This window comes from Telmatherina bonti (assembly GCF_933228915.1).
Source record: "Telmatherina bonti genome assembly, chromosome: 3".
Lineage (NCBI taxonomy): Eukaryota > Metazoa > Chordata > Actinopteri > Atheriniformes > Telmatherinidae > Telmatherina > Telmatherina bonti.
In genome coordinates this window covers 36,685,876-36,712,919 of record NC_136621.1, presented here as the reverse complement: position 1 = coordinate 36,712,919, position 27,044 = coordinate 36,685,876, and the positions used below count along the sequence as shown (strand labels likewise).

General features: G+C 40.4%; 4 protein-coding genes across 5 annotated transcripts; 3 read left to right on the top strand and 1 right to left on the bottom strand.

Moving 5' to 3' along the window:
• The first annotated feature begins 69 nt into the window (after window positions 1-69).
• rnf11a (ring finger protein 11a) lies at window positions 70-9,065 on the top strand. Its single transcript, XM_079238399.1, has 3 exons — window positions 70-468; window positions 7,205-7,377; window positions 7,516-9,065. Exons 1-3 carry the CDS (start codon window positions 370-372, stop codon window positions 7,685-7,687), a joined length of 444 nt encoding a protein of 147 aa, XP_079094525.1. The 5' UTR covers window positions 70-369; the 3' UTR covers window positions 7,688-9,065.
• A 1,873-nt stretch (window positions 9,066-10,938) lies between these two features.
• hmox1b (heme oxygenase 1b) lies at window positions 10,939-12,331 on the bottom strand (the record flags this gene model as incomplete). The annotated part of the gene is made up of 6 exons (XM_079264780.1): window positions 12,275-12,331; window positions 12,095-12,151; window positions 11,876-11,987; window positions 11,577-11,792; window positions 11,221-11,493; window positions 10,939-11,121 (listed from the first exon to the last, which is right to left on the bottom strand). Exons 2-6 carry the CDS (start codon window positions 12,142-12,144, stop codon window positions 10,939-10,941), a joined length of 834 nt encoding a protein of 277 aa, XP_079120906.1. The 5' UTR covers window positions 12,145-12,151; window positions 12,275-12,331.
• Window positions 12,332-16,038: 3,707 nt separating this feature from the next.
• hmgxb4b (HMG box domain containing 4b) lies at window positions 16,039-18,574 on the top strand. Its single transcript, XM_079264372.1, has 6 exons — window positions 16,039-16,074; window positions 17,143-17,261; window positions 17,383-17,439; window positions 17,531-17,893; window positions 17,976-18,098; window positions 18,242-18,574. The coding sequence occupies exons 4-6, from the start codon at window positions 17,546-17,548 to the stop codon at window positions 18,284-18,286; spliced, it is 516 nt and encodes a 171-aa protein (XP_079120498.1). The 5' UTR covers window positions 16,039-16,074; window positions 17,143-17,261; window positions 17,383-17,439; window positions 17,531-17,545; the 3' UTR covers window positions 18,287-18,574.
• A 282-nt stretch (window positions 18,575-18,856) lies between these two features.
• On the top strand, window positions 18,857-26,293 carry LOC306754296 (uncharacterized protein). Of its 2 annotated transcripts, none has more exons than XM_079238256.1 (7): window positions 18,857-20,222; window positions 20,646-20,756; window positions 20,978-21,097; window positions 23,021-23,354; window positions 23,729-23,785; window positions 23,873-24,189; window positions 24,329-26,293. In XM_079238256.1, the coding sequence occupies exons 1-7, from the start codon at window positions 19,890-19,892 to the stop codon at window positions 25,895-25,897; spliced, it is 2,841 nt and encodes a 946-aa protein (XP_079094382.1). In that variant the 5' UTR covers window positions 18,857-19,889; the 3' UTR covers window positions 25,898-26,293. The 2 variants fall into 2 exon arrangements, with proteins under 2 accessions (XP_079094382.1, XP_079094381.1); XM_079238255.1 differs by having other exon boundaries at window positions 23,726-23,785.
• The last annotated feature ends 751 nt before the right edge of the window (window positions 26,294-27,044 follow it).

The following is a 27,044-nucleotide window of genomic DNA, read 5'->3' as shown; positions in this document are numbered from 1 at the left end:
ATTTAATCGTTTTAATCCCCCGCTTTTGTTGTGAAGTGAAGTTATACGGATATCCTGTTGTGGCAAACTTCCTGGTCCTGACATTTAGCGTAAATACACCATACTTAGATAATATAAACATTATCTTTCAGTTTGAGTAAAATAAAAAGTTTGAGTAGTTGTTGTTAAAGGTTTCCCTTTTACGAAATAGTTAACATTTATTTCACTTAAATTAGAGAAGTTTTTTCTGCTGCTTTTCCGACAAGGTCCGCGCGGAATGTCAACAAAGTAATCGGGCTAAAGCTAAGCTAACGTTAAGCTAAAGCTAAGCTAAAGCATTAGCTGCGACCCCCAGAGAGAGGAGTGGACTCTCATGGTGGTCTCACGTCAATGGGGAACTGTTTGTTTTCACAAGGTGCCGATGACCTGTCTCTCCTGAACGAGTCCGAAGGGGGCAGCCTGCCCGGAGAGCCGCCGCCGCCCTACGAGGTGAGCAACGCGGGGACAACTTTAGCACGGCCCCCTGGAAGTGAAAGTTTGTTTATTTTTTAAAAAAAAAAACAGTAAACTATGGAAGCTAAACTTAAGGTATCTCATTTTAAAGCTATACATATACTTCTATATTAACTTTTTTGTTTATTTATTTAAGTTGTACAAAAAGCAGATTTGTAGCAAGTGCTGCTCCAACACACCTGGCTTAAGTTAAAATAACGAAATTATTATTGATAAAGGTATAAAGGTGGGTATGGACATATTAATCCAACCATTAATGTTGAGAAAGTACTTGTACAAGAAAAACAGGTCAAGTGTGGTATGTGCATAAAGTAGATTAGATGTCTGAGACAATAGAAACTGAAAAATCTTTGCAAGTCAGACTGAGTTTATGGGAAACAATAAAGATTTAAATAGTTTTACAGTCTATACAAAGCATCTGTCACACCTTTCCATTTAACATCTGATTTGTTTGTGGCACAAAATTAGAAGCAAATGTTCATTCATTCAGAAATTATACATCTCAGAAAATTAGAATATTATGAAAAAGTTCAATATTTTTTGTCACTCATTTCAGAATGTTAAACTTATGTATGTATATTATATACTTTGGCCAGGTTAAAATCCAGGGGTAACAGAGCCTTTTCTGGTATTTGGTCATACCTGAGCTTTATCTTTGTGTATTTTAATTTTTTTACTTTTATTTTACATTTTTGTTTTGTGTCCAGATTTTATTTATATTTTTATAATGCAGTGTTTAATTTTAGATTGTGCAGTGTTGTTGTTTGTTCCTTTACTGTTCAATACTTTGGGCAGCTGCTGCTATATACATAAATAAACTTGAACTATATAGAGTCATTACACATAGAGTGAAACATTGCAGACCTTTTTTTCTTGATATTGTGATAATTGTGGCTTATAGATAATGAAAACCCAAAATGCAGTGTCTCAGAAAATTAGAATATTATGAAAAACCTCAGTCTTGGAAAGTCATGGTGTCACACCCTAATCAACTAATTAACTCAAACCACCTGCAAAGGTATCCTAAATCTTTAATTGGTCTCTCAGTCTGGGTCAGATGGCGACACAATCATGGGGAAGACTGCGGACTTGACAGATGTCCAGAAGACAATCACTGACCCTTCACAAGGAGGGAAAACTATAAAATGTCATTTCTAAAGAAGCTGGTTGTTCACAGACTGCTGGATCCAAGCATGTTAATGGAAAGTTGAGTGGAAGGAAAAGGTGCACCAGCAGAAGGCAGAACCGCAGCCTTGAGAGGATTGTCAAGCAACATCCATTCAAGAATCTGGGGAGCTTCACAAGAAGTGGACTGAAGCTGGACTCAGCGCATCAAGAGCCGCTACGCACAGACAAATCCCAGACATGGGCTACAAATGTCCCATTCCTCGTGTCAAGCCACTCCTGAACCAGAGACGACAGAAGCATCTCACCTGGGCTAAGGAGGAAAAGGACTGGACTGTTTCTCAGATGGAAGCAGATTCTGCATTTCATTTGTAAACTGAGGTCCTAGAGTCTGGAGGAAGAGTGGAGAGATGCAGAATCCATGTTGCTGGAAGTCCAGTGTGAAGTTTCCACAGTCAGTGATGATTTGGGGAGCCATGTCATCTGCTGGTGTTGCTCCACTGGGTTTTCTGAAGTACACAGTCAACACAGCATCTAGCAGGACATTTTAGAGCACTTCATGCTTCCTTCTGCTGACAAGCTTTATGGAGATGCCATTTTTTCCAGCAGGACTTGGCACCTGCTTACTTCCAAATGTACCAAAAGCTGCTTCAGTGACCATGGTGTTACTGTGCTGGATTGGCCAACAAACTCACCTGATCTGAGCCCCATAGAGAATCTTTGGGATATTGTCAAGAGGAAGATGAGAGACACCAAACCCAACTATGTAGATGACCTGAAGGCTGCTATCAAAGCAACCTGGGCTTCCATTACACCTGAGCAGTGTCACACGCTGATTGCTTCCATTGTCACGCCACATTGATGCAGTAATTCATGCAAAAGGAGGCCCGACCAAGTACTTAGTGCATGAAAATGCACATACTTTTCAGAAGCCTGATATTTCTTTTTAAAATATCTTTTTTTTTTTTAAAAAAATTGATCTCATGTAATATTCTAATTTTCTGAGACACTGCATTTTGGGTTTTCATAATCTAGAAGCCACAATCCTCAAAATTTCAAGAAAAATGTTTGAAATGTTTCACTCTATGTGTAATGAATCTATACAGTATATGGGTTTCACATTCTGAAATGAGTGATGAAAAATATTGAACTTTGTCATATTCTAATTTTCTGAGATGTACCAGTATATGAAGTCTGGGATTTGGAAGTCTGCTGCAGTTAATGGATCTAGTCTAGTGGAAACTGCCCTGATTTAACAACTGTAAAACAGCACGTCTTTTGATATAGTTTTATCATTTTATATCACCACTCCTCCAAAATATTCTAATGCAAACATGTGCTGTCGTTATCAGAATCAGAGCAAATATCTACATTGCTCATTCCTTCTCCTGTTGTGTTACGCTGTGTCAGAAAATATGGCATGACCAGCTAACCCCTTCCGAACCTCCAGGAAGAGACTTTATAACAAAGGTTAATAAATGCACATTATAACCATCTCATGCATCAATCAGAGTTGTTTAATCTGCTAATACCATTGTCCCACACAGTAAACATTTGATAATTTTTTTTATTTATTACAAAACTTGCTAAAAATACTAAAGTGTAGGAATTATTTTATGTTGGCCTCGATGTACTTTTAATGCTAAATAACCGTTGTCAAGCTACAGCACATTTTTCTCATTCACCTGTCAAAAGCCAGCTGATCTAAGCAAGTTGATTATTGGGTTGCTATGGCGATGCCTGCAACAGTGATGTTACAGTGATTCAACTCGCCAAACTATGTTAGTATATATACAATAATAATGCAGCCAGTTGGCAGTAGAATTCTCTGACCATGGTATAACTCCTAATATCTACCATCAGATCTTAACTATAGATAGGTAGGTAAGCAGGTAGATAGATACATAGGTAGGTAAGAAGGTATATAAGTAGGTAGGTTGGTAGATGGATGGAGGGATAGGTAGGTAGGTAGGTAATCGGGGTGGGAAAATCAAATCGAAAATCTGGATTTTTTTGATTTTTTTTTTTTTTTTTTGCTTCACAATTTTAAAATCAATTTTTTTTATTTTAAAAAAAAAAAGTTTTTTTTTTTTTTTAAAACAAATAAATTATTCATTATAAAATTTTTGTAATTTTTGTTGTTTTTATTGATGTTTTTACTTGTCATCTTGGGCGTTATAGAAGCAGAATGATGATCTGGCTACTGTGTTGTTTTTTCACTAATTGAAATCAAGAAAACTGACGAGCAAAAAAATAAGTTTTATACATTTATCTTATTTTTAATCTACAAAAATCAGCAATATTGAAGAATTGTGAGAATCGTAATTTAAATTGAATCGCCACCCAAAAAAATTGGAATTGAATCGAATCGGGGCAAAAGCGTATTGTCACCGCCCTAGTAGGTAAGTAGATAGATGGATAGGTAGGTAGGTAGATAGATAGATAGATAGATAGATGGGTAGGTAGGTAAATAGGTAGGTGTGTAGGTAGGTAGGTAGGTAGATAGATTGGTTGGTAGGTTGATAGATAGATAGATGGATGGATAGATGGGTGGGTAGGTAGGTAGGTAGATAGGTAGGTAGATAGATAGATAGATGGGTAGGTAGGTAAATAGGTAGATGTGTAGGTAGGTAGGTAGGTAGATAGATTGGTTGGTAGGTTGATAGATGGATGGATGGATGGATAGATGGGTGGGTAGGTAGGTAGGTAGGTAGGTAGATAGGTAGGTAGGTAGATAGATAGATAGATGGGTAGGTAGGTAAATAGGTAGATGTGTAGGTAGGTAGGTAGGTAGATAGATTGGTTGGTAGGTTGATAGATAGATGGATGGATAGGTAGGTAGGTAGATAGGTAGGTAGATAGATAGATAGATTGGTTGGTAGGTAGGTAGGTAGATGGATGGATGGATGGATAGATGGGTAGGTAGGTTAGTAGGTAGATGTGTAGGTAGGTAGGTAGGTAGGTAGATATGTAGGTAGGTAGGTAGATGGGTAATTAGGTAGATGGTTAGGTAGATGGAAAGATACAACTTTATTGTCTGCACAAAGTAGTGACAGAAATGTTTTTGACTGGCTCAAGGTTTCATGAAATAAAAACATTTAAAAAAAAACCCAAAAAGCCAATCATTCAGCTTTACAGAGTGAAGGGAAGGAGAAGTCAAGCAAGATGAAACATGTGACTTGTGCCTACTTGAACTTATTCAGAATAGAAGTTAAGGAAGAGGCAACGGAAGATGTTTTTTGGGCCAGCAGGACTTTGCAACATCAGCCTGAAGGTAACAGCTGAAGAGAGGTGTGACCTTTTCTCTCTTATCAACTAAATGTGTCAGACGACAGCTTGGCAGGCACGCAGATCTGTAAACACTTCTATATCTTGTGTTGGAATTAACCTCATTATATGTAAGGCTGTCCATAAGATGCGTTTTGGTAAAATCAGATGAGCCAGAATATTTCTAGACCACGCTCATGGAACATCCACAAGCAGACTTGCTTTATATGTTCTGGTCTTGTCCCAGACTTAATGGGTTTTAGTCTCACTGTATGTTTTGATACTGACCAAAAGTTTGAATATCAAATTACAGCCATTCCCTCTTGTGACTGCTTTTGGTTTATACACATCATTCCTGCAATCTATAATCTATCCATTCATTTCTCAGCCACTTAGTCTATTTCAGGCTTGCAGGGAAGCTGGAGTCTGTCCCAGCGGTTAGCAGGCGAGAGGCAGGGTACGTTCAGAACAGGAACCAGTCAGTTAAGACTTGCTTGCGACTGCTTTTACATCTCTTTTGGCACATCGCGGGACATTTCCGGCTTGGAAATCTCCCAACAGTTTGCCTTGTTTACAGTTATAATGTTTTTGAGTCTTTAGAAAGTGAAAGATCCTGTCAGAGGATCAAATAAAGTTGTCATAGAGAAAGGCTGCCTTATTTCATATTTCAATTGTAATGTAGGGGTGTCCAGAGTCGGTCCTCAAGGGCCGCTGTCCTGCAGGCTTTCCATGTATCCCTACTCCAACACACCTGGCTTACATTAAATGGATCTAACAGCCAATAACATTCTGCACAATAATAAAATTAAATCAAGTGAAAGATACTTTAATCATCCCTGAGGGGAAATTCAAGGTTCAAGCCAGCTTGTCCAAGGTTAGACATACAGACATTTAACATTTATGACAAGTTTACAAAACCGAACTGAAGCCTAGGCCCCGCAGCCAGTTTTACAGACGCTGCCTTATAACAGATAAGGACAGAGATACATTAGGATCATAGTGGGGGAGGGAAAAAAACATGTTGTTCCGAACCGCGTCTCTAGGTGGTGCAGTCTGGAGAGACCATAGACTGTATATAAAAAGATGATGTAGCCTCCGTGACGTCACTCATAGGTTTTTTAAGAGCTGAATTGAAGCTCGGTGGGCGGTTCCTACCATCGCCATCTTGGCAGGGTCATGCGCGTCGTCTCGCCCAGAAAACACAAATATGGGCAAAGAGGTGGAGCTGAGAGGGGGGCTGTGAGCATCATGGTGGATGATTGACATCGAGCGAACTCCGAGCTTTCTGTAGCTAAGAGCTAACCGAGCTAACTCGGAGATAACAGGAGCTAACCAGCATGCTAACCAGGTAAGCAGGCTAAAGCTGAGTCACGTTGTTAACTGGTTAAAAACTGCGGTTGTTCTACGTTCTTTCTGACTTGAAGCGGGAGATCGGTAATTGTCAATCAAAAGGATACGCCCCTAAATATGCCGAACTTTAAGATTGAATTAATTTTAAACGAGCGAGTTAGAAAAAAATTCACTTCCCCCCACAGTTGTCATGAAGGTAAACCTGAACTATTAAACCAAAAAGGGATTTATGAACCAGGCTGTAAACATGTTTATTTCTGCCGTGAAGTTGGTCTTTTTAACATGGGAGTCTATGGAGATTCACTCTGTTTTGCAGCCCCTAGTGGATGAAGGGGGAACTGCAGTTTTATGTACTTCCACATAGGCTTCACTTTTAACTGCTGGAGGCTCCGTCCATCTTTCATATACAGTCTATGGGAGAGACTGGAATAAACACCTCATACACTAAAGCACAAACTCAAGACAAGACAAATACAGTCCAGGGAGGCGGTGAGTCAGGTGGGAAGGGGCGGAGGGTGGTTGAGGAGGGGCGGACAGAGCATCAATGAACATCTCTTCTTCTGTTCTCAGGGGGGGTTGCACCCCTGAGAACTAATTAATCTGAGATCTGACAGCTTGCTTGTTCTGCTCATCTTTTTGTAAAACTTTATATTATTATATTATCTTTGATCTCTTCTATTTGTATTTATTGGATGTCACTTTGCTAATCCTGTTTTATATTAAGCATATTTAATGTGTCTTGAAGCCACAATGGGGGGGCGTTAAATAGATTTTAGATAAATGTTTCAAAGTCTGTCTTTATTTCTTTGGTAAAGCAATAAAAAAAAAAAACCCACAAAGTTGGAAACTCTGAGTCCACATTGTTCCATATTTTCATCATTTTATGGGTTAAATTTAGTAGAAATTCCACACGGAAATGACGTCTTTTAGTTCCAGGTTATTTTTGTGACCCTTTCTCTTTTTTCCCCAGGAGCGAGCCCAGCCAGTGCCGGTGTTCCACCCCAACCCGGGACAAAGCCGGCTGGCCAGCCAGCTGACTGAGGAGGAGCAGATCCGCATCGCTCAGCGCATCGGACTCATCCAGCACCTTCCCAGAGGCGTCTTCAACCCAGGCTCCGACCCCTCTGAGAAGAAAGTTAAAGAGTGAGTCAGCAACAAAAATCAAATTTTTTTTTTTCGCAGTGAACTTGTTTTGCTTTGACAATCATGGACACAATTTAAAACGGTAAAAATAATTTCCTCATGGTATTAGTTTGCATATTCGGCTTCTCTTTCCTCTAGGTGTGTGATCTGCATGATGGATTTTGAGTACGGCGATCCCATCCGATTCTTGCCCTGCCTCCACATCTACCACGTGGACTGCATCGACCCCTGGCTGATGCGCTCCTTCACCTGCCCCTCCTGCATGGAGCCTGTAGATGCAGCCTTGCTGTCCACATATGAAACCAACTGAGAACCTCCTCCTCCTCCTCCTCCTCCTCCTCCTCCTCGTCCCTGGCGGCTGCTCCTGCCAAGTAGCAAATGCACCTTTTTTTAGCCAAAACTGTCCTAGCTGTCCAGACAGGTAGTCGAGGTCATGCAGTGTCAAGCAGATGTTTGCATATTGTTTGTGGATGCAGACAGATGTTAAAGAAACTGCTGCTGCAGATGAATCTGTTTGGGTTGTGAAAAGCGCCAAATGTGCCAAATCAAATCAGATGAAGGAAAGTTGTGCAAATAGAATATTACCACAGGAATGTTTCACTTCTGCTTGTCCTAATGAGAGACGCAAATCAGCTAAATTTGCTTTCCCTTTTTAGGCGTGATGTGCAATATACTACATGAGTTTGTCTCGTTCAGGTGAGCATCGTGTGTCAGAGCTGCAGATGAAAGCATGAAGTCAGGTCGAGATGTTAACCACTTGCGTGTGATCTCATAAACATTGTCAGGATACTTTTTAAATCCACAGCAAGACAGAATGATGTCATTTCGGCTTATAAACGCTGCTTTTACTTTATTTTACTGAGGTTTGTTTCGACATTTTTCTCATTCAAAGCTGCTTTTTAGAAATGTGAAACTGTTTTCTTGCCTCGTCTTTGCTTTGTCTCGGGTTTATTAGTTTATCACGTTTTTAAAATCCAGCTTTTAGGGTCCTTTTCATTCAGAACTATGCTGTGCAATCCCCCTTTCAAAGCACCTTGGGACACCCCTCATCTGAAGCTTTGTAGCTTGTAGATTTCATATGATTGATTTCATCTGTGTGTGTGTGTGTGTGTGTGTGTGTGTGTGTGTGTGTGTGTGTGTGTGTGTGTGTGTGTGTGTGTGTGTGTTGTGGGGTTTTCGTTTTCAGCCTGAAGTAGTTGGATTTATTTAATGTTGGTGAACTTGTGTCATTTTTTTTGTTGCATTTCAGGAGTCTGGTAAAACAACACTTTTGTTTCTGATGCTGACTGTTTAATGTAGAACACAACCAAGTGTGTGTGTGTGTGTGTGAGAGAGAGAGAGAGAGAGCTGGTAAAACCGGCCACTGAAGCAGACGGGAATGTAACTTGAATGTGAATGACAACAAGAGGACGTTTCTAGATTTACTGTGCACTTCCAGTGCCTTTTTTTCACATCGACGTAAGCCAATTCCTGTGAAGTACAATCATTTCTGATGTTCTGTTTGTCTTTCTGTAGTTGTCCTCTAGGAGGAGACGCATGCCAGCACTGAATAGGAGGTTTCGCTTAAGCTGTTTTCACACATGAGCCTTGGAGATTATCAGGAGAATGTGCAGACAGTTTGATCTTGGCTTTTCTCACAGTTGATGTTCACACATGTAGTACGCAGCATGAGATGTGCTCTAACAGCTGGGGATGTGGCGGGGGGGGGGGGGGGGGGGGGGGGAGACATCTGTTTGGAGCCCACAGGAAGCAAGACGTTCTGTGGAAATCGCTGTTACCTTTACAACCTGTTGAGAATAGCTGATGATGCTCTTTGTTGCGCTGATAGAAATATTGGACGTGCGCTAACACACGCATGACGGCGAGGAGGGGTTAGAAAAGAGAACGCTCTGCTCCTGAAGATTCGCTGCTACCTGCGCATGTTGTCTCACCTGCTCAGATTTTACTGTGGTGGAATTGTTCCCACAGAGTGGATGGTGTGAACATTTGCTTTTGCACATGCCACCTTTCTCTGGAAGATCTGTGGAAGGTTGCTGGAGTGTGCTGCATGTGTGAAAACAGCTTATCCGACTGGCCTGAGATGAAGCCTGGCGGCTGGTAACAACAATGTCTTCATTTGTAATGATAGTGGTCGAATCATTTGTGAAACCACAATAAAGGTGGATACCAAATCTTACAGAAGTGTGACGTTTTGTTTGAAGCTGTTTAGTTACTGCAGGTTAGTTTATGCATGTTTGTGCACAGGGTTAGAAGTCCTTTCAAAGCCAATAACAGTCTGGCACGACTGTGTGCAGCTGATACGATCAGAGACGTCAGAAAGTTCTGCACAAGTCTGTTAATGGTTCATTTATTTCAATCAGGTGTGTTGCTGCAGAGACGCGTTTAATACCTGCAGGAAACCGGCCCTCAACGACCGCAGGTGGTCATTCCTGGTTTAGACCAGGAGTCACCACTTCTGTTCCTCCAGATCTACCGTGCTGCAGGTTTCAGTGTTTCCTTCTGATTTAAATATAAAGGTTCTCCAACAACTTGTCAACTTCTGCACCAGACTCTCAATGAGCCATAAGGAAGGGTAACTCTAAGTTCAAACTTCACAGACTCACACACTGAACGCACACACTCACTGTTACAGACACACTCTCCAATCTTTCACCGCCTTCTCCGGACCTCGCCCCTCCCTCCACCCTCGGACGGCGAGTTGGATGGGCGCGCTGCACCCACCCCCCCTCCCCTAGTGTGTGTTGTCTATTGTTTGAATTCGATGCATCTTTATCCTTCCTCCTTTAGGTGAAGTGTAGAGATACTTCTTTTTTTTTTTTTTTGAACACCCACCCATCCTTCCTCATGTCATCTTTTATTCGTTTATCAGGCAGCACCTGTTAAAAAACTGGCTGCAGGGCCAAAGTATCAGTTCGTTCTGTAAACTTGTCAAATGTAAATGTATGTCTAACCTCTGACGAGCTGACTTGAACCTTGAATTCCCCCCCCTAAAGTATCTTTGACACCTGAAGGTAGATTTGATCCGATTTCCATGTTGAAAAGGTTTGTATTTTTATCTTTTAGTAACTCAAGTTACATCATGACATTAGGAAATATCTTTGTAAGCATTTGTACAGATATAAGTCAGAAAAATGTAAAACAGAACAAAAAGCTCCCTCTTCCAAGTGTTTCTTTTCAAGCTAAAGAGCCCAAAATAATCTTGGTAGTAACATTAATGTTCAAACATTAAATTAAAACAGCAACTTTTAAAATTTCTGACCCACTTGATCCATTAAAACTATGATGAGGCTAAAAGAAAAGCAGGTTCTATGAGACGATATTCAACTGAAGGTACGAATGACAGGAAAAAAACATTTTCCTTCAATAAAAGTTTTATTTAAAAAAAAGGGGTGTATTTACAGTATTGCACAATCTTTTTTCCGTGTTGGAGGAGACAAAAGACACAGTTTACATAAATACAGCTTACATTTAATAAATCTGAACAAAGTTTTCAATTTGATATTCAAGTGATTAGAAAAAAAATGTATCAAAAGTCCATCAAACAGCTTTTCAGTGTTAGGTTTATAAAACATAGATTCCCATGCTGACCGTAGCCAGAGCTACAAAGATTCCCAGCACCATGCGGATCAGAGGGGAGCTGCTGAGAAGTCCCGGCATCTGGAGTGTTTCCGGTTTGGAGTTTGTTCCGCAGTCCTGCAGCTTGTTTTCAGTGACACTCAGCATCTTCTGTAAATCTTCAAAGACCTGAAAGAAGAAGAAGAAGAAAATGTCTCAAATTGCAAAGAAAGTCTTGTGCATTCAGCTTCCTTCATGCTCCACATCGCTCCTCCTCCTCCTCCTCACCTGGATGTTTAACTCGAAGGCCCGGACAGCCTCCTCCAGCACGCCGTTCCGCTCCTCCTCTGTCAGCTCCACGCTGTTCATCCGGCTGCGATACAGCTGCTTGAACAGGTTGGGGCTGTTGACGCCGGGGAAAGCGAAGAAGGACAGACCCTCTCTGCCTGTCAGTCCCATGGACTTCTGGGCGATTCGACCGAGCACTTGTCCTCCAGACAGGTCGCCAAGGTAACGGGTGTAAGCATGAGCAACTAGAAGTTCAGGGTTTTCTTTCCCAATCTGGAACACAGGGACAAATACTGACTGAGCATCGTCTTGTAGGAATACACTGAACACACGCTGATGTGTAATGTATGACATACCTGTCGGAGTCTGTGGGAGTATCTTCTAGTTGCAGCGGGAACCACAATCTTCTCTCTCCAGTCCTGACCGTAGAAGAATTCCAGGTCCTTCTGGATGGACTCCAGCCTGGCCAGTTCAGTGGGGAAGTAAATAGGCGCGACACCGGGATGAGTGGCGTTCCTGTCCAGCTCTTCCTCCAAAGACTGGTAGATCTCATGAAGGGAGCACAGAAGAAGCTGCAGAAGGGGAGAAGAGATGTCAGGATCTCCTGTAGGTAAACTTAAGACCTCCTCAGCGTCTCGTTTGTCTGATTTCTTGCCTTATATTGCTGAAGTGAGACCTGCCCCTGCTGGAAGCTCAGCATCAGTTCTGTGTTTTCTGCTCGGACGTGACTCTCTTTTGTCACCTTTTTGATTTGTTCAGACAGATCTCTGAGAAAGGAAAGAAATCTCTGTCAGCATGGTAAATTATGTGAGCCACGATGCAGCTGGAGGTCAAAACCCCGTAATGTAGACTTGATAAATCACTGCATCCAAACCTGTCAGTCATCTGTTCTGCTGCTGTTTCTGTTTTCTTCTCTGTTTCCATTGTGGATCTGAAAATGGTAAATCTGTCAGTAATATCCTGTTACAGCAAATAAGTCGTCTTACAGCGCAGTAAGCCTCACCGGGAAGGGATTTAAGACACCAGCAGAGTGCAAAAATTATGTTTTACTCACCAGTTGTGATAAAAGTCCTTTAGGTTTGGTAGTTTTGTCTTTGTTAATCACTCAGGATGTCCAGCAAAGTGTGAGCGTTTTTCAATTCTCTGTCTCTTTTATACTTTGTTCTGCCTCTGTCTCCTCCCCCGATCTCTTCAATGAAAACAGGAACTCAAGGGTCACCAAGCTTCTGCTAAACATGATCCAGCAGATTCAGCAAAAACAGGAGGAGGGACTGAGAGATAACATGATGCAGCAACTTTGAGGAGGGCTTGGGAAAAATGCTGTGGGAGGGACTGTGGGATGTAACCTTAGCATGGAAAGGTTTTTAGTCATGCCTTGGAAAGCCATGTATGGAGGCGAGGCTGAGCCCTAAACATGACGGTGCAGCTTCAGATTCCTAAGTTGAACCGGTCAAAGAGGAGGAGCTGGAGCTAAACATGACAGGGCTTTTCAGGCTGGAGAGGGAGGACATGACAAATGGTAGAGAAAAGACAATCACATGATTGTATGATGACAGTACACCAGCAGTTTTATTTTGTAAGAAAAAAAAAAGAGCAAGTTTAACCGCTTTGTTAGATTACTGATAAGTCTTGTGACATTTCTGGTAATTTATTCATTTATATTTACAGTAAAGAGAGACTGAACCAGTGTATTCCATCAGAACACACTGAGCATTAAACAAGTCTTGCCTTTGAGCATTAAACAAGTATTGTCTTTGAGCTAAACTCTGTAAGAGTTAAATATCTGGCATTGTATGTGCATCTTGTTCAAACCTTTATAGACCCGCAGTTACTGCTGAATGCTTGTTACAGTAAATACTTTTAGAGTGCTGTGAACTAATGTAATGTATAGTACATCAAGTTAGAGTGAAAATTTAGTAAAAAACAGTATTTTCAAAGTTTATTTCTGTATAAAGTGTTTGAACTGGCTGGATCCCGAACAAAGATCTGTTGATGGAGAGTAAATCTTTGTGATTTTTAATTGTGTTTCTTTTTCTTTTTGATATTACAACAATACAGAATATGTAAAGATCAAGCTGACAGACATTTAGGGGGTTTTGCTGTTTTGGGCTTTGTATTTTGCAACTGCATTTAAAATAAACATTTCCTGGTAAAATACACATCCTTGAATGTTTATTATTTCATGCAGTGTCAATTGACTGTTCTGAAGTTCATATATTTTTAGTTGCAGTGTTATGATCTGAACATAAAACAAAAGTTATCATAAATAGTAAATCAAGTGATTTTGATGGAAAAGTTTGCAGTTTTGTGAATTTAGTTTTAAGTTTCAGATTTGTGTTTAATGTTTTGAGAAAATGGTTTATAGAAATGTGTTTTGTGAAAATCTGTTTCCCTTCTGTCTGGGCAGAATTTATATGCAATTCTCCATTTTGCAAGCGAGATATAAAGGACAGTGTGAGGATATCTCTGTGAGGTTATCTTATGATGAAGTGGGTCATGTAGCATAATAACACCCCAAAGTTCCACAAGTCATTTAAACCCACCCAAAAAAGGTTAAAGAAGAATACAATGAAACAACCAGGAGGTGATACTGTGTAAAAGTGGACTAAACTACAATTTCATAAAGTCAATATGACTGACCTGCAAGGTTTATCTTTGTGAAACATGCGTGTCACTCTGATTATTTAATGTTTAGACATGTATACATTTGTCAGACACAAACAGAATAAATATTAGAGGATTTATTAAAATAAACCATTGATTCATTTCTCATGTTTAACTGGATTACACATTCAGCATATAAATGGAAAGCTGATTATGTTTTAAATCTTATATGCAAAAGTGTTATTTTTAACAACAATTAAGCGTTTGTAAACCTATTAATGGATAGATTTTGGCTGGAAACGTATGTAAATAGCACGCTGTGTGCGGTGAAGCAACAAACAATGGTCATTTGTTAAATCACAGTGTCGCTCCAGCTAAACGTGACTCAGCACAAAAGAACCAGTCGCGAAGAGTACGTAACCGTGACACAGCAAGTTCTACAGAAAAACTGCAGACGTGTGAAAGACGCGAGTTCACAAGCGGGTTTTTTTAATTAAGAGGTAAGATATGCCTGAACTGTTATTCATCTCATGAAACGAGGTGTTTTGCTACCGCTTTAACATTAATAGTTTAATGGCGGAGTAGAAGAAGAACTCAAAAGATGACGTCAGACGTTGAACTGAAAACACAGCTCGCGACGTGCCTGTCGTTATTTTACACATTTGTCTGATAATTAATACTTATATGAGAACAACTACTCTTTAACTTGTTCTGTATAACTATATGGATTAAATTCCTAAATTTTAAGTAATTTAATGAAAATTTCGCCGGACTTTTTATTATTTTTTATTTATTTTTTAACCGTTGGTCCCCAGTCTCGCGAGCTTCGTGTCATGTTTGCGCTATCAAATCACATGAGACTGAAGGCAAAGAGAACATTAGTTAATATTTCACGTGTCACGGTGAATGTCACGCTTTTCGCGAGTTTGTTTTGGTTAAACTCCAACTTTTGATAGACATTATTATGGTTTTAAACAGGGAACTATGCTAACCTTATACAGGGCCGGATTTAAAAAAGCACAGGCTCCTGAGCCCAGAGTGTTCCAGTGGGCCCCTTCCCCACCTCAACATTGTGAAAGTTGTGAATGATACACTGTGAAACTATATTTTTAACATCTCTCAGCCAATGGTACCAAAAGCAATACACTAGACACTGTGGTGTAACTATCTGGCTTTTATGTACATTTTGTTTCATGTCCAAACTGCTGGCGTTTCCCTAATGTAGGCCCCAAGTGGGCATGAGCCCCTGGGCTTGTGTCCATATTGCCCATTGGATAATCTGGCCTTGACCTCATATAAAGTATGGCAGGGATGTTTGCTTTATTGATGGTGGCTGAAAGCGCTGATCAATCAGTCCAAAACCCCCCACCTGTGTTAAATTGTGGCAGCCACAGCTTGTAACCCTGACCAGAAGCATTGCCCCTGTTAAATCAGCCGGTAGATGGAGGGTGAAGCAGACAGCCAGAGACTAGAACAAGGTTTGCATGAAGACTTCCTGATGGATGTGGAGAAGCTGGAGGAAGCAGAGCTGGGTGATGAGGAATGTGACACCAAGATGCTTCCCCAGGTGGTCTGAGAGTCTTTTTAATCCAAAACAAATTTGACAGAAAGATCTAATTACTCTTATCAAGCCACCTCTCTGTGATAGGCTTCCATAACTCTTGTATTTTCTGTTTAATATCCTTCTTTGTGGATAAACTGAATTTATAAGCTGCAGTAAATTTCATATTTGTTGTAGTTTGCAAACCACTTTCCCTTCCTATCTCACCATAATTGCACGACTTGCAGGCATTGTTGCTGTGCATTATACTATCCAGTGTGTCCATTCTTACTTTTACAACACTGTAAAAGTAGGGAATGCGATGGGCAACTCCGATCCTGCAAATGTTAGTTGCTCTGCTTCAACACACATCAAACTTAATTAGCAGAAATGTGCAGAGCTTGACAATAAACTCAGTACTAGTCTGCTAATTACACACTGATTTGAGTCAGGTGTGTTGCAGCAGGGACACTACGAACATCTGCAGGACTGCTCTCCTTAAGGACCGGAGATGCCCACTTCCAGTTTTGCATCTTTTCACTCCTCCAGTTATCATAAATGTGGTTTAATTATTACATAAAAAATGAGTAAAATATTTATGTGGTATATCTGATCCTGAGGTTTTAGTTATCCTAAATGTAATGTCTTATAATTTCATCCACTTTTTCAGCAACAAAAAGGTTCCCTCAACAAGAAGCTACATCATATTGGTAAGGCTTTAACTTCCTTGTAATTTGTGCAGAAAATAATTGATTTTTATTAAAATTTTTTATTAAATATGCAGCAAATTTAGAGTTTTTGAAGATTATTACTAGATTAAAGGTGAGATAATATTGCTAAGTGGCATGGACCAGGTATCATGCTGTGAAAAACATATTTCACAGAGGAAAAGTGTAATAGTAATACACTGTTAAATTAGTCTGGTAATAAGCTAAATAAGTCTAAATATAGAACTTTTGTTTTTAACCCTTTTGTGCATAGTAGCCCTGTAGTGGGCACCCATTTACAAGCTTTTTTTCTTGCATATTCATGATTGAGGAGGGTATTTTTGTAAATGAATCACTTTGTTGTTTTTTTTTTCTTACAAAAATGTGAAATGTTGCATTGTTAATTAATGCATGAGAGGGTTAACGAACTTTAAGTTTATGTACTTACTTTTCAGTGTTATTTTTTATGTCCATGCAATGAGGCTTGAAGTTCTGAAGTGTCTCCATGGTACTTTGAATTTGGCAAATGTGGATTTGATTTAAACTTGCTGCTTTTATTTCTGTGCTTTAAAACTATTAATCTATAGATCTACATGTAAGTATCATCCACGTTTTTGTCCCATATTTGCATGACAAACTAACAGCAAGTCATTAAGGGAGTACCACCACTTATTTTGTTCCACTTAAAGCACTGCTCTTCATCCTATTGTTCATATTTTGCACCAGACCAAGATGACATGAAACGCATGTCTAGTCATTGAGATGCTGAGGTTTTTATGTTGCAGTATACCCACCGCTGTTGGCTTTTGTGTCAATAACCGTACAAGACAAAGAAATCACCACTGCATGATTCCACTTTGACATATCACATAAAGAGGATGTTTGTGTAGCATGGAACGTTTACATTTTATGCAAATTTCACCCAAAACATGAACTTTGTGGTCAGAGTATTTAAAAAATAAAAAATAAAAAAATGCTCAAAATAATATGTACATAAAAAATGTCCAGTAAACAGTAAAGAACTGAAAGTATTAATTTTTAATCATTTTATTAAATTATTACTGTTTATAGTACTAGATACTGATGGTCAAAGTGATCCTGAAATTCACTGGACGGAGTCTTTGGGTTTATTCCCTGCTAATCCAGTCTGCGTACCAGATAACAGATGGACGATAAGTGGAAAGGAAGAGGTGAGACGCCAGATTTACATCAAGTATATTTCAGGTTTAACTTAAATTTCAACATCAAACGATTATAATTAAATGTATAAAAAGCTGCACTTATAAAATAAGTGTGTGAACTCTTCTTCAGGACAACCAAGACAAGTTGTTGTATCCCTGTTGTCCAGCAGAGGGCAGCGGAGGGCAGGTAATAACGATAGATTGATCTCTATACAGTATATTTTTTTTTATTTTAAATTGTGTCCTTGCATATAGTTCCACATCTTTCCTTCCATCAGAGAAGTCCAATTCCCATGTTGAAGTACTGGGTGTGTCCTGGAAGCCAGCACAACATAGAAGTCAGTCAAAGAAAGAAACCAGTCAGTCCCCCCGTCCCTCCACGATTAAACATGCCTCATCTGTCCATTTCCATTCCTGGATTCATCAGAGCCATTGCTTGTCCCGAGGTGTCGAACTTAATCTCTGACACCAGCAGTCCATGTAGCTGTTTGTGTAGTTTGACCAGTTCAGACTGGGATGCTGTGAATTCCACATCCAGGAGTCCCAGGTCCTCCAACCAGGATCCAGTGAATGCAGCGGCTCACCTGCACCTCCTTGGGGAATCCTTGTCTCTGATTGGACATCATCTTAAGGAGACCAGTGTGAGTTCAGTCATGCAAATCTGAAACTTTGCAGGATGTTGTTGTCTAACAGTCACACACACTTTTCCCGGTATCCCTGCAGAAAACGGTGTGTGTGTCAAGTAGCTTCTCTCTGCTGTTGGACTCTCTGCTGTGTGCTCTGGCTCCACTTATGTGCCTCACCACTCAGATACCTGAGCTGACAAGCTGCATGGAATACACACTGGTGAGCAATGCAGCCAGACAACCATGAACACACACACCCAAAATCTCCCACGCTATTATTTGTCCTTGGATTTACAAAAGTAACAACTGTGCTTTCAGTATGTGTGTTAAGAGGAAAACTTCCTGCGTATTTCCCTTTTTAAGGCCTCTACTCTGGAAAACGTTGCTTATGTGATGCCTGGGCTGTAAGTGAAGATAGAAGATCCCTCTGGTTTCACACAATTGTACATCAGAAGCTCCTTTTATCTTGTTTTTGGACAATTAAATCTACTTGCAGACATATTTGTGTAAATATCCTATTTAACTCTAAATTTCTTGAGTGGCTCGGCTTAAAATTCAAGTGTCCGATCAACATTTATAGAAAATTTACCTAAATATAATTTTATACAATGAGCTTTGTGTGGAAAAAATATTAAAATACACTAATGAATAAGCTGATGTATAAATCTGACAACTTTAGTTAAAACTGAAGCCTCTCAGACGATATCTTTTTTTTTTTTTTTTTTTTTTAAGTTCAATTTTATGGCTTATGTTCTTGTTGTGAAAGAATTGTCATTTAATGTTAATACGCTAAATATTTAGAGGTAATATACATGATTGTAGCTTTAGTATTTCTAAAATATTTACATTAAAGACAAATTTCTGAGAAATTTGTTCATTAATCTGAACTGGTTTTGTATTGTGGAAAGTTCAACTGGTCCGTCACAGGTGACGGAACAGTAAAGGTTTCCAGGTCAACCTTTTCAGAAAACAGGAAGATTGTTTTTAATCGTCTACGTTGTCATGTGTTTCTCTGACATGACAGAATGTTTACGTAGCTTACCTGCTTTTCTCAGCAGAGCCTCAGACCCTGAAGGGTTTTACGTTTCGACACTCGATGGGTGTGGCAGGTGAAACAAAGTTAGTGAGTCACGTGTGCTGCTGGGTATACCTCCTCCACCTCATCTAGGAATGCAGAGAAACCGATTCTGCATGTGCGCACACACACACACACACAAAGTGTTTAGGTGTGTGTGAATATGGTAGAGTTGGGAGTGGTTTGATGGGTTAGTCCCTGTCGGTGTGAAGCAGCTGCATTTCAGTTGTCTACTGGGAACCATCAGCTGCCGAATGGGAGACATGATTTAGTTTCCAGCTAAACAAACAGAGGAATTACGTGAACGCAGCTTCACCAACGATTAAACACACAAGTAAGTACATCTCCTCTTTTTTTAAATATCTTTACTGGAGATTTAGTGGTCTCAGAATTGACGCTTCCAGAGACTTGTAACTATTGATTATATACCCACATTCTAGTTTGATGCAAAGAATGGGTTAGTTTTTTTTGTTTTTGTTTTTTTCCAGCTTTTAGCTAGCAGCAAACAAATATCTTACATTCTTGACTAGTAGTTTTATTCCTATTTTAAGTCAGTTTTGTGCCTTATTTGTTAAAAGTCTGCACTGTTGGTGCATGGTGTCACATTGAACTTGGGATTATTTTGTAAGTATTTTAACATGGATGCATTCTGTAATTATTTACATATCAGGCTAAATATAAATCCAGGCAGAAAGTAGTTTGACTGGACAAACAAGGTGTGCTTTTTCAAACATCCTGAGATCTAAAGGCAGATAATTTCCAGTGAAATGGAAATGCCAACAAGGTGAGGCATAATTGTCAGCTATTTAACCCATTTCTATAGTTTATCCTTTCATTTGCACATTGTACGCATTGTTAGGTCACCATTTTTTGTCCTTAAATTGAGTCCATGTATCACATTTAGCCCTTTTAACCTCCCTTTTTCCTACATAAGTTATGAGTGAACATCTGAGAGAGCGCTTCCCTGGGTCCTCGCCCTCAGATTTGAGGTTAATTCTTTTGGGAAACATCGGATGTGGGAAGACATCATCAGCGGACACTATCCTGGGCTGTCTGTCTCCCGTCTCTTCTGATGATTCTAAGAGCTGTCAGGTGCGACACGGCTTCAGTCAGGGCAGGAGCGTGACCGTGGTAGAGGCTCCAAGATGGTATTGGAGTGGTGGAAAGATGGAAGACGGTGTTAGAAGGGAGACGCAGAGGGCTATGATGCTGACTGCACCAGGCCCTCATGCTCTTCTGTTGCTTGTTCCCATTGGCCAGTTCACAGAGGTTAGTAGTTTTTTTTTTTATTTGATTTTTTTCTTTAACCAAACACTTAAACATTTAATTTAAAAAAAAAAAAAAAAGTTTGTCCGTGACATATTTGATATAGTTTAAGAATACATTGCATAATTTAAATGGTTAAAAAGATTGCTTAAAATCCTGTTGAACACGACCTGATAATTATCTTCTGTCCTATAATAGATACCAGCAAGTAGAAGATAAGACTAATGATTTTGAAATGTCACATAGTTACCATTTTTTCACAAGTCATGTCAGACTAAGACGTATATGTGACAAAACAAACAAGGGGTCTGTACAAAACTATTTAGGATGGGGGGGATAAAGAGATGGACAAGTGATAAAAGAAAAGCCAGAATAACAATAACAGAGCACATAATAGTTGTTTTTTTTCCCAACATTTTTCTTCAGGTGGAGGGTCGTGTTCCTGCAGAGCTGGAAGAGATATTTGGGAAGGAGGTGCTGGATCACACCCTGGTGCTGCTGACCTGTGGGGACTACTTGATGAGAAGAACAGTGGAGGTATAAAGAGATGTACATCGCCCCTTTTGTTCTGGGTTATTAGTTGGTATTTGAAGAGAATTTAAGCTGCAACCTGCTTTTTTTTTTTTTTTTTTTTTTTTTTTTCCTTCTCTCTCTCTCTCAGGGTTTAATGTTCTGTAAAATGAAGCCACTGCTCCTTCCATGCAATGCAAAGAGCATTGCTAGCCTAAATTTGATGAAGCTGAATTGTTTTCCTACAGATGTACCTTCAGAGTGAAAAGGGCTTGAAGCAGATGATTGAATCTTGCGGGGGGAGGTATCATGTCCTAAATAACCGTCAGAGGCAGGACAGACAGCAGGTTCTGGCGCTGCTGCAGAAGGTAAGCTGTTGTAACACGAAGCGATTGACAGAATTTCATCAGTGCAGAACTTAAACTGATGATTCAGCCAATCAGATGTTGACTGTGTTCTGGCATTTTTCCCAGGAATGCAAATGTTCATAAACAGCTGCACACAAGACCGGTCATTACCAGCCACTGCTGCAATGTTTTTAAATTGCGAGTCTGACTTTGTTTTTTTTTTTTTTAAGCACATTTTACCAACCTGATTGTTGCAGGAGTGAACAGACTGTTTAGAGATGTTTGCAGTGATCAGACATACTGACCAGGCCTGAGGACGGGTGTGATTTTAATTGGCTGAGTACTTCTCAGAGATTTAAAAGCTGCCACAGTATTACATTGCAAGATGTAATACTTGCAATGCAAGTATTAACTATGCGAGTATTGGATGAATTTGGCATCAAAATTCATCCAACACTTTGAAAGCTGCAGAGTTTTTATTTGTCACAGCTTTCAAGGGTTTAAGAAGTTTGTTCCTCTAATGTAAGACAATTCTCTCTCCTTTAAGCTTCACATTAGTAGTAGTGGGTGTGGAAACCAACCAAACTTTGAGTCGGACTAAATTATTGTCTTCCGGTCACAATGAGACTTAAGTTTTCTATGTCTGCACAAGATTGTTGTAATTAATAAAACATCTCTGCACTATTTATACACTAAGTCTACAAGGGAGCTTCGAAGTTAATCACTGATCTAAAAATCCTTAAATATATTTTTATACTCATGCTGAATCATTTCTTTTGTCCACACGTGCACTCGAACATTTATATATTCTCATTTACACGGCCACAGAAGTACTACTTAAAAAAAAAAAAAAAATAAGACACTAAATATGCTGCTTCCTGACTTCAAAATGTCTGAATTTTCTAGTTGCTCTTATTTGACCTAAAGCAAACATGTGGGAGGCAGGTGCAGTATATCCAGCTGCAGAGCCAAACATTAAGCAGTGAGATGGTAATACAGACTTTTCCCAAAGTTTTGGTGTTTATTGATGGCCCTTTCCAACAGCAAAGTGCTTTACAAACGATCACTGAAACATACTACATCATAGTAAATTACACCGAAAATGATCAAACTACAAATGAGGAACAAAAACACTAAATGATCAAACAAGAGTAAAATCATGCAAAAATCAATGGAATAAAACATGAGTGTCACCACTTTGCTTGGTATCAAATCGAGCCACACTGATAGAAATGGGTAAAAGTACGTACATCTGAGTACTTGTTGATACTGTTTACTGATTTCTGTACATGTGTGAGGAGTTTGGACCAGAATTTCAGATGCAATGAATGAGTTGTCAAACGGGTCAAACTGTGACCATCCTCTAAATGTGAAGATTAACTATCAGAAACTTCATAAGTATGAGAAGTTTTTTTTTTTTTTTTTTAAATTTATTTTTATTCTGTTCACTGCTGTGAGAAAGCATCTACATACCTAAAATCAGTTGCTATCAATATAATGCAAGATCCATGTTTGACATGAGTAACAACTCTAACACAGTGTAAAAACAAAATAACCTGTTAATTTCAGATATCTCTTTGCATTAAGGTTGAAACTTTGGCAGCTCCATTTTTTTTTCTTTATTTGTATCAGGCTGTGTAGTACTGGAACACTTATGAATACACAGTGCAGATATTGTATCGGTGTGATACTGCTATCAGTGAATTCTTTGTATCAAAAAAATTGCAAACAAGTTTCAACTTAAAGAACCAGGTCTGATATGAGACATTGATCAGACAGGTGTGTTTTACTTATCAGAAAATGCATGTATTTCTAAAAAAAATTTTTTTTGGTAAATATTTTGTACATTTTGACACTTGTAAAAGTGTAGTTTAGATTAAATAAATGTATCCTTACTAAAACTTAACTGTACGAATGTAAGAAAAGTAAATTTATTCTCAATAGGTGGACAGCTTGGTGCAGAATAAAGGAGTATACGTCATGAAAACGGAGCAGGAGAAAGAACTGCAGACACTAAAACAAGGACATATGAGAAGTTATAGAGAAGAGGAGGAGAGAACAAACATGGCCGCCTCATGGAGACTCTCAGAGACAGAAATGCTTGATGGAAGAGTGGAGTCCATCAACGCCTCGGAGAGGATGAAGGCAGGAGAGGAAACAGAGAGAGTTGATGAAACCCAAATGTTTAATGGGCTTCATGCAGCTCCAGAACGGTCGTATCCAGACGCCAGTGGTGACATGCAGGCAAACGGGACGCCCAGTCTCACACTGAACACAGGTAACTAAACTGAGTTGTACCAAACATGTTTGTCTCAGTATAAACGAGTCATTTGAGACCACATTTTTCTGCCCAAACGGAGTTCAGAAGTCTGTTGATCCACAAATAGAGGTTAAAATCAATCAATAAATCAGGGGGTAATTGGTTGTGGACAGCTGCAGTCCTGCAGACGTTATTTTCTCTGCTGCAACACATCCGACACACATCAGACTTAGACTTGTGGAGATCTTGACATCAAATTCTGCACAAGTCTTCTAATTACCCATTGATTTGAGTCCAATGTGTTGCAGCAGGGAAACTCCTAATGTCTGCAGGACTGTAGTCCTGAAGGCCTGGAGCTGTCCACCTCTGATGGAAATGTTTCTTCCCAGCAGATGGAGCCACTCGCGCACAAATTTCAGAGGCGGAAATGTCTCCAATAATCTCAACATGTAAGTAACTGGTCCTTGTCTCTGCTGGCGAGTATCAGTTTCATCTGTCTGAATTTCCACATTGACTTACAATTCCCTGATTTGCAGTTTGCCACAGAATCGACAGTTTTGAGGAGAAAATCACTGAAGCGTCTCCTTCCTCCCCTCTTCAGTCACCTGTCATCTCCAGTTCCTCCCACTCTTCACCAGCGTTTGCTCCCTCTCCTTCATCGTCCTCCTCTTCCAGCTTATCCTCTTCGAACTCTCCAGAGCTTCGTCTGGTGTTGCTCGGGCGATCTAAAGCAGGGAAGAGTGCAGCTGGCAACAGCATCCTGGGCCAGGAGGTGTTCGAGTCCCATGCAGAGAGCTTCACATCCATCACTCAGAAGTGTGAGAAGAGGAAGGCACTCATTGAAGGAAGGAAGGTTGGTGTTCATAAGTATTCAAATGTAAAAATCTTTCGTGTGTGTAAATATTTTTTTTTTTTTTTTTTTTTTAACCATCTTTGCAAACTGTCAGCTTTCCCTCAGAATCTGCTAAATGTTCGTTTTCTCTGTCCTGCAGGTGTCAGTAGTCGACACTCCTGATTGGTTCAACTCAGAGCGGGCTCCAGATGAAGTCCAAGCTCAGATCTCCTCCTGTGTTGCTTTGTCTAGTCCTGGCCCTCACGCCTTTCTCCTGTGCGTCCCGTTAGATCAACCTGCAAAGATCGAGCTGCAGGCCCTTGGGGCCCTGGAAGCAGTCTTTGGCCCAGAAGCAGTCCAAAGATACACCATGGTCCTCTTTACGTATGCAGACCAGCTGAGGGAAAGTGGGAAATTAGGAGACAGTATGGAGGGTTACATTGCCAGTCAGCGGAAGGATTTGGTTAAGCTTGTAGAACAATGTGGGGACAGGTTTCACATCATGGAGAGGGGAAGAGATTGGAGGGAGAAGAGGAATGTGGCGGACTTGCTAGAGAAGGTGGAGCAGACTGTGAAGGAGGCTGGAGGACGGTATTATTCCTGTCCTGCTTTTCAGGAGGCAGAGAGCAGAGTGAAGGAGAAGCAGTTGGAGATTGCGAAGGAGAGAAGCATAAATCCTGAGCAAGAACATAGAGATGCTGGAAGGCTCAGCTCTGAGAAGCATGTGCTCTGTCCATACATGCAGCCTGTGGCTGAAGTAGAAGAGGATCTGATGGATGAGTCTGAGAAAACGAGGGAGGAGGCGGAGATGAGTGTAAGCACCATGAATATCGAGAGCCTTCCTCCTATTAACCTCTACACCATGTCCCCTTCACTTCTCCATTCCATGATGGAGAAAATGAGCTCCAGTACGAAGAATTTATCCAAACTGTTGGCAGATGGCTCGGCCTGGGTTGGAGAGGGAGCAAAGACTGTGAAAAGCAGTCCGGTGTGGGGGACAGTCGGCAGTGGCGCGCAGAATATCCAGAAGATCGTGGTGGATAGTTCAATGTGGCAGAAGATGGGAAGTACTGCAGGTCAGGTGTCGAAAGCGGTAGGAGAAAGGGTTCCCACGGTAGTGGTGGATGGTTCTGCATGGGTGGGATCTGGAGCAAAAGCGGTGGCAGCAAGTCCTGTCTGGGAGAAAGTTGGTTCAGGGGCCAAATCTGGGGCCAAGCTGGTGGCAAATGGCTCCATGCGTGTCGGCGCCGGTGCAAAGAATTTGGCTCAGAGTCCTGTGTGGGGGAAAGTGGGTTCTGGTGCCAAAGCTGGAGCTAAACTGGTGGCAGACAGTTCAGTGAAAGTTGGAGCTGGTATCGGAGCTGGAGCAAAGAAGGTGGCGCAGAGTCCCGTGTGGGAGAAGGTGGGCTCCGGGGCAAAAGTAGGCGCCAAAATGGTGGCTGAGAGTTCAGTGTGGGGGAAAGTTGGGGAAAATGCAAAGAAGGTGCCCATAGTGGTGATTGTGGGAGCGCTAGTGGGGCTGGTGCTTGGTCTGTTGTTGTGGGGGCTGATTGGTGGAGCAGCTGGGGCAGCAGCTGGATGTGTTGTGTCTGAGGTGGGCAGAAGGAAGTTTAGTAACAAAAGTACTTCAGAGAAGACAAATGCAGGTATGAAAAATGCTGATGTCATGTTAAACACAAGTGTTGATGAAGCCATAAGAGGAAGAGAAAAAAGTTTGAAAACTGACTGATGCATCGATGTGAAATAGACATTTATGTATTTATCCATGTATACCCCATAAATATTGCATAAATCCACATTAAAATGGATTATTTCCTACAGAAGGTTTAATTTTGTGTCCATGTATAAATGTTCCTCTTAATGTTCAGGATTTTTTCAATATGAGCTAAATTTGACTAAAATGAAGTTATTGGTGGTCCTGTACGCTACTAACTCTTTCAAAATCAGATCTATACTTCAAATGTTATGAATTGACTTTTTTTTATTTGAAGTGTAGAAATTTTTTTTTTTTTTTCTTGCAGCTCATTATTAAAAATGCATCATAAAATGACGTTGTTTTGAATGTTATCTAAAAGTGTGAAAATGTAGCAATCATGGTGTTTTATTAAACCTCCCTCTGACTCACTGTTACGCTCTGAATGTTTTGAGTTTGCGAAACAACTAAAAAGCTTCTGCCTGGTTGGCGGGCTCGAGCCGCCTCCGAAACGCAAACATACCATAAGTGAGACTAACGTGGGCCCTTCAGAGTAGTTTATTCGATGAATGAAAAAATAACCTCGTGGTACAGTAGACTTCTGGGTGGAGGCAGCTTTATCTCTGAGACCCAGGCTAGTGACTAGGACCCTTCTTGCCCCCCCTGTATCTTGGGGAAAGACTGTAAACACCCCAGCTGCTACAATCGGTGTCAAAGTTTGTTATATTTTAACTGTATGGTATAAAACCTTTGTTTAGACAAACTGGAGGTAAAAAGAAGCAAAGCTTGGCATAAGCTCAGTTTCAGCACCAGGATACCTAAACCTCCATCCACTGCTCGTTTAAAGTGGAACTATTATGTGCATTTCAGGCTAACTTATTATTTCTGAGACCAGAAGGGCTGGGATTGATCGAGTTATGGTAACAAATCGCTTTATTTACTGCAGACCGACCCTCTCCGTGGGCTGTCAGATCAGCCTGTGGGCAAAACGAGTGGATTGAGACTGTTCCGCATTAAGCCCCGCCTCCCACCACTGCACTACATCGGGAGCGCGCACCGCACCTGCTTTCACCGTCATTGTAACACCTCATAAACAGAAGGATTAGGCTCATATGAACTCAATAAAAAAAAATAAAAAATAAAAAAAAATACAATGTCAACACAGAGCATACAGCCCTACATG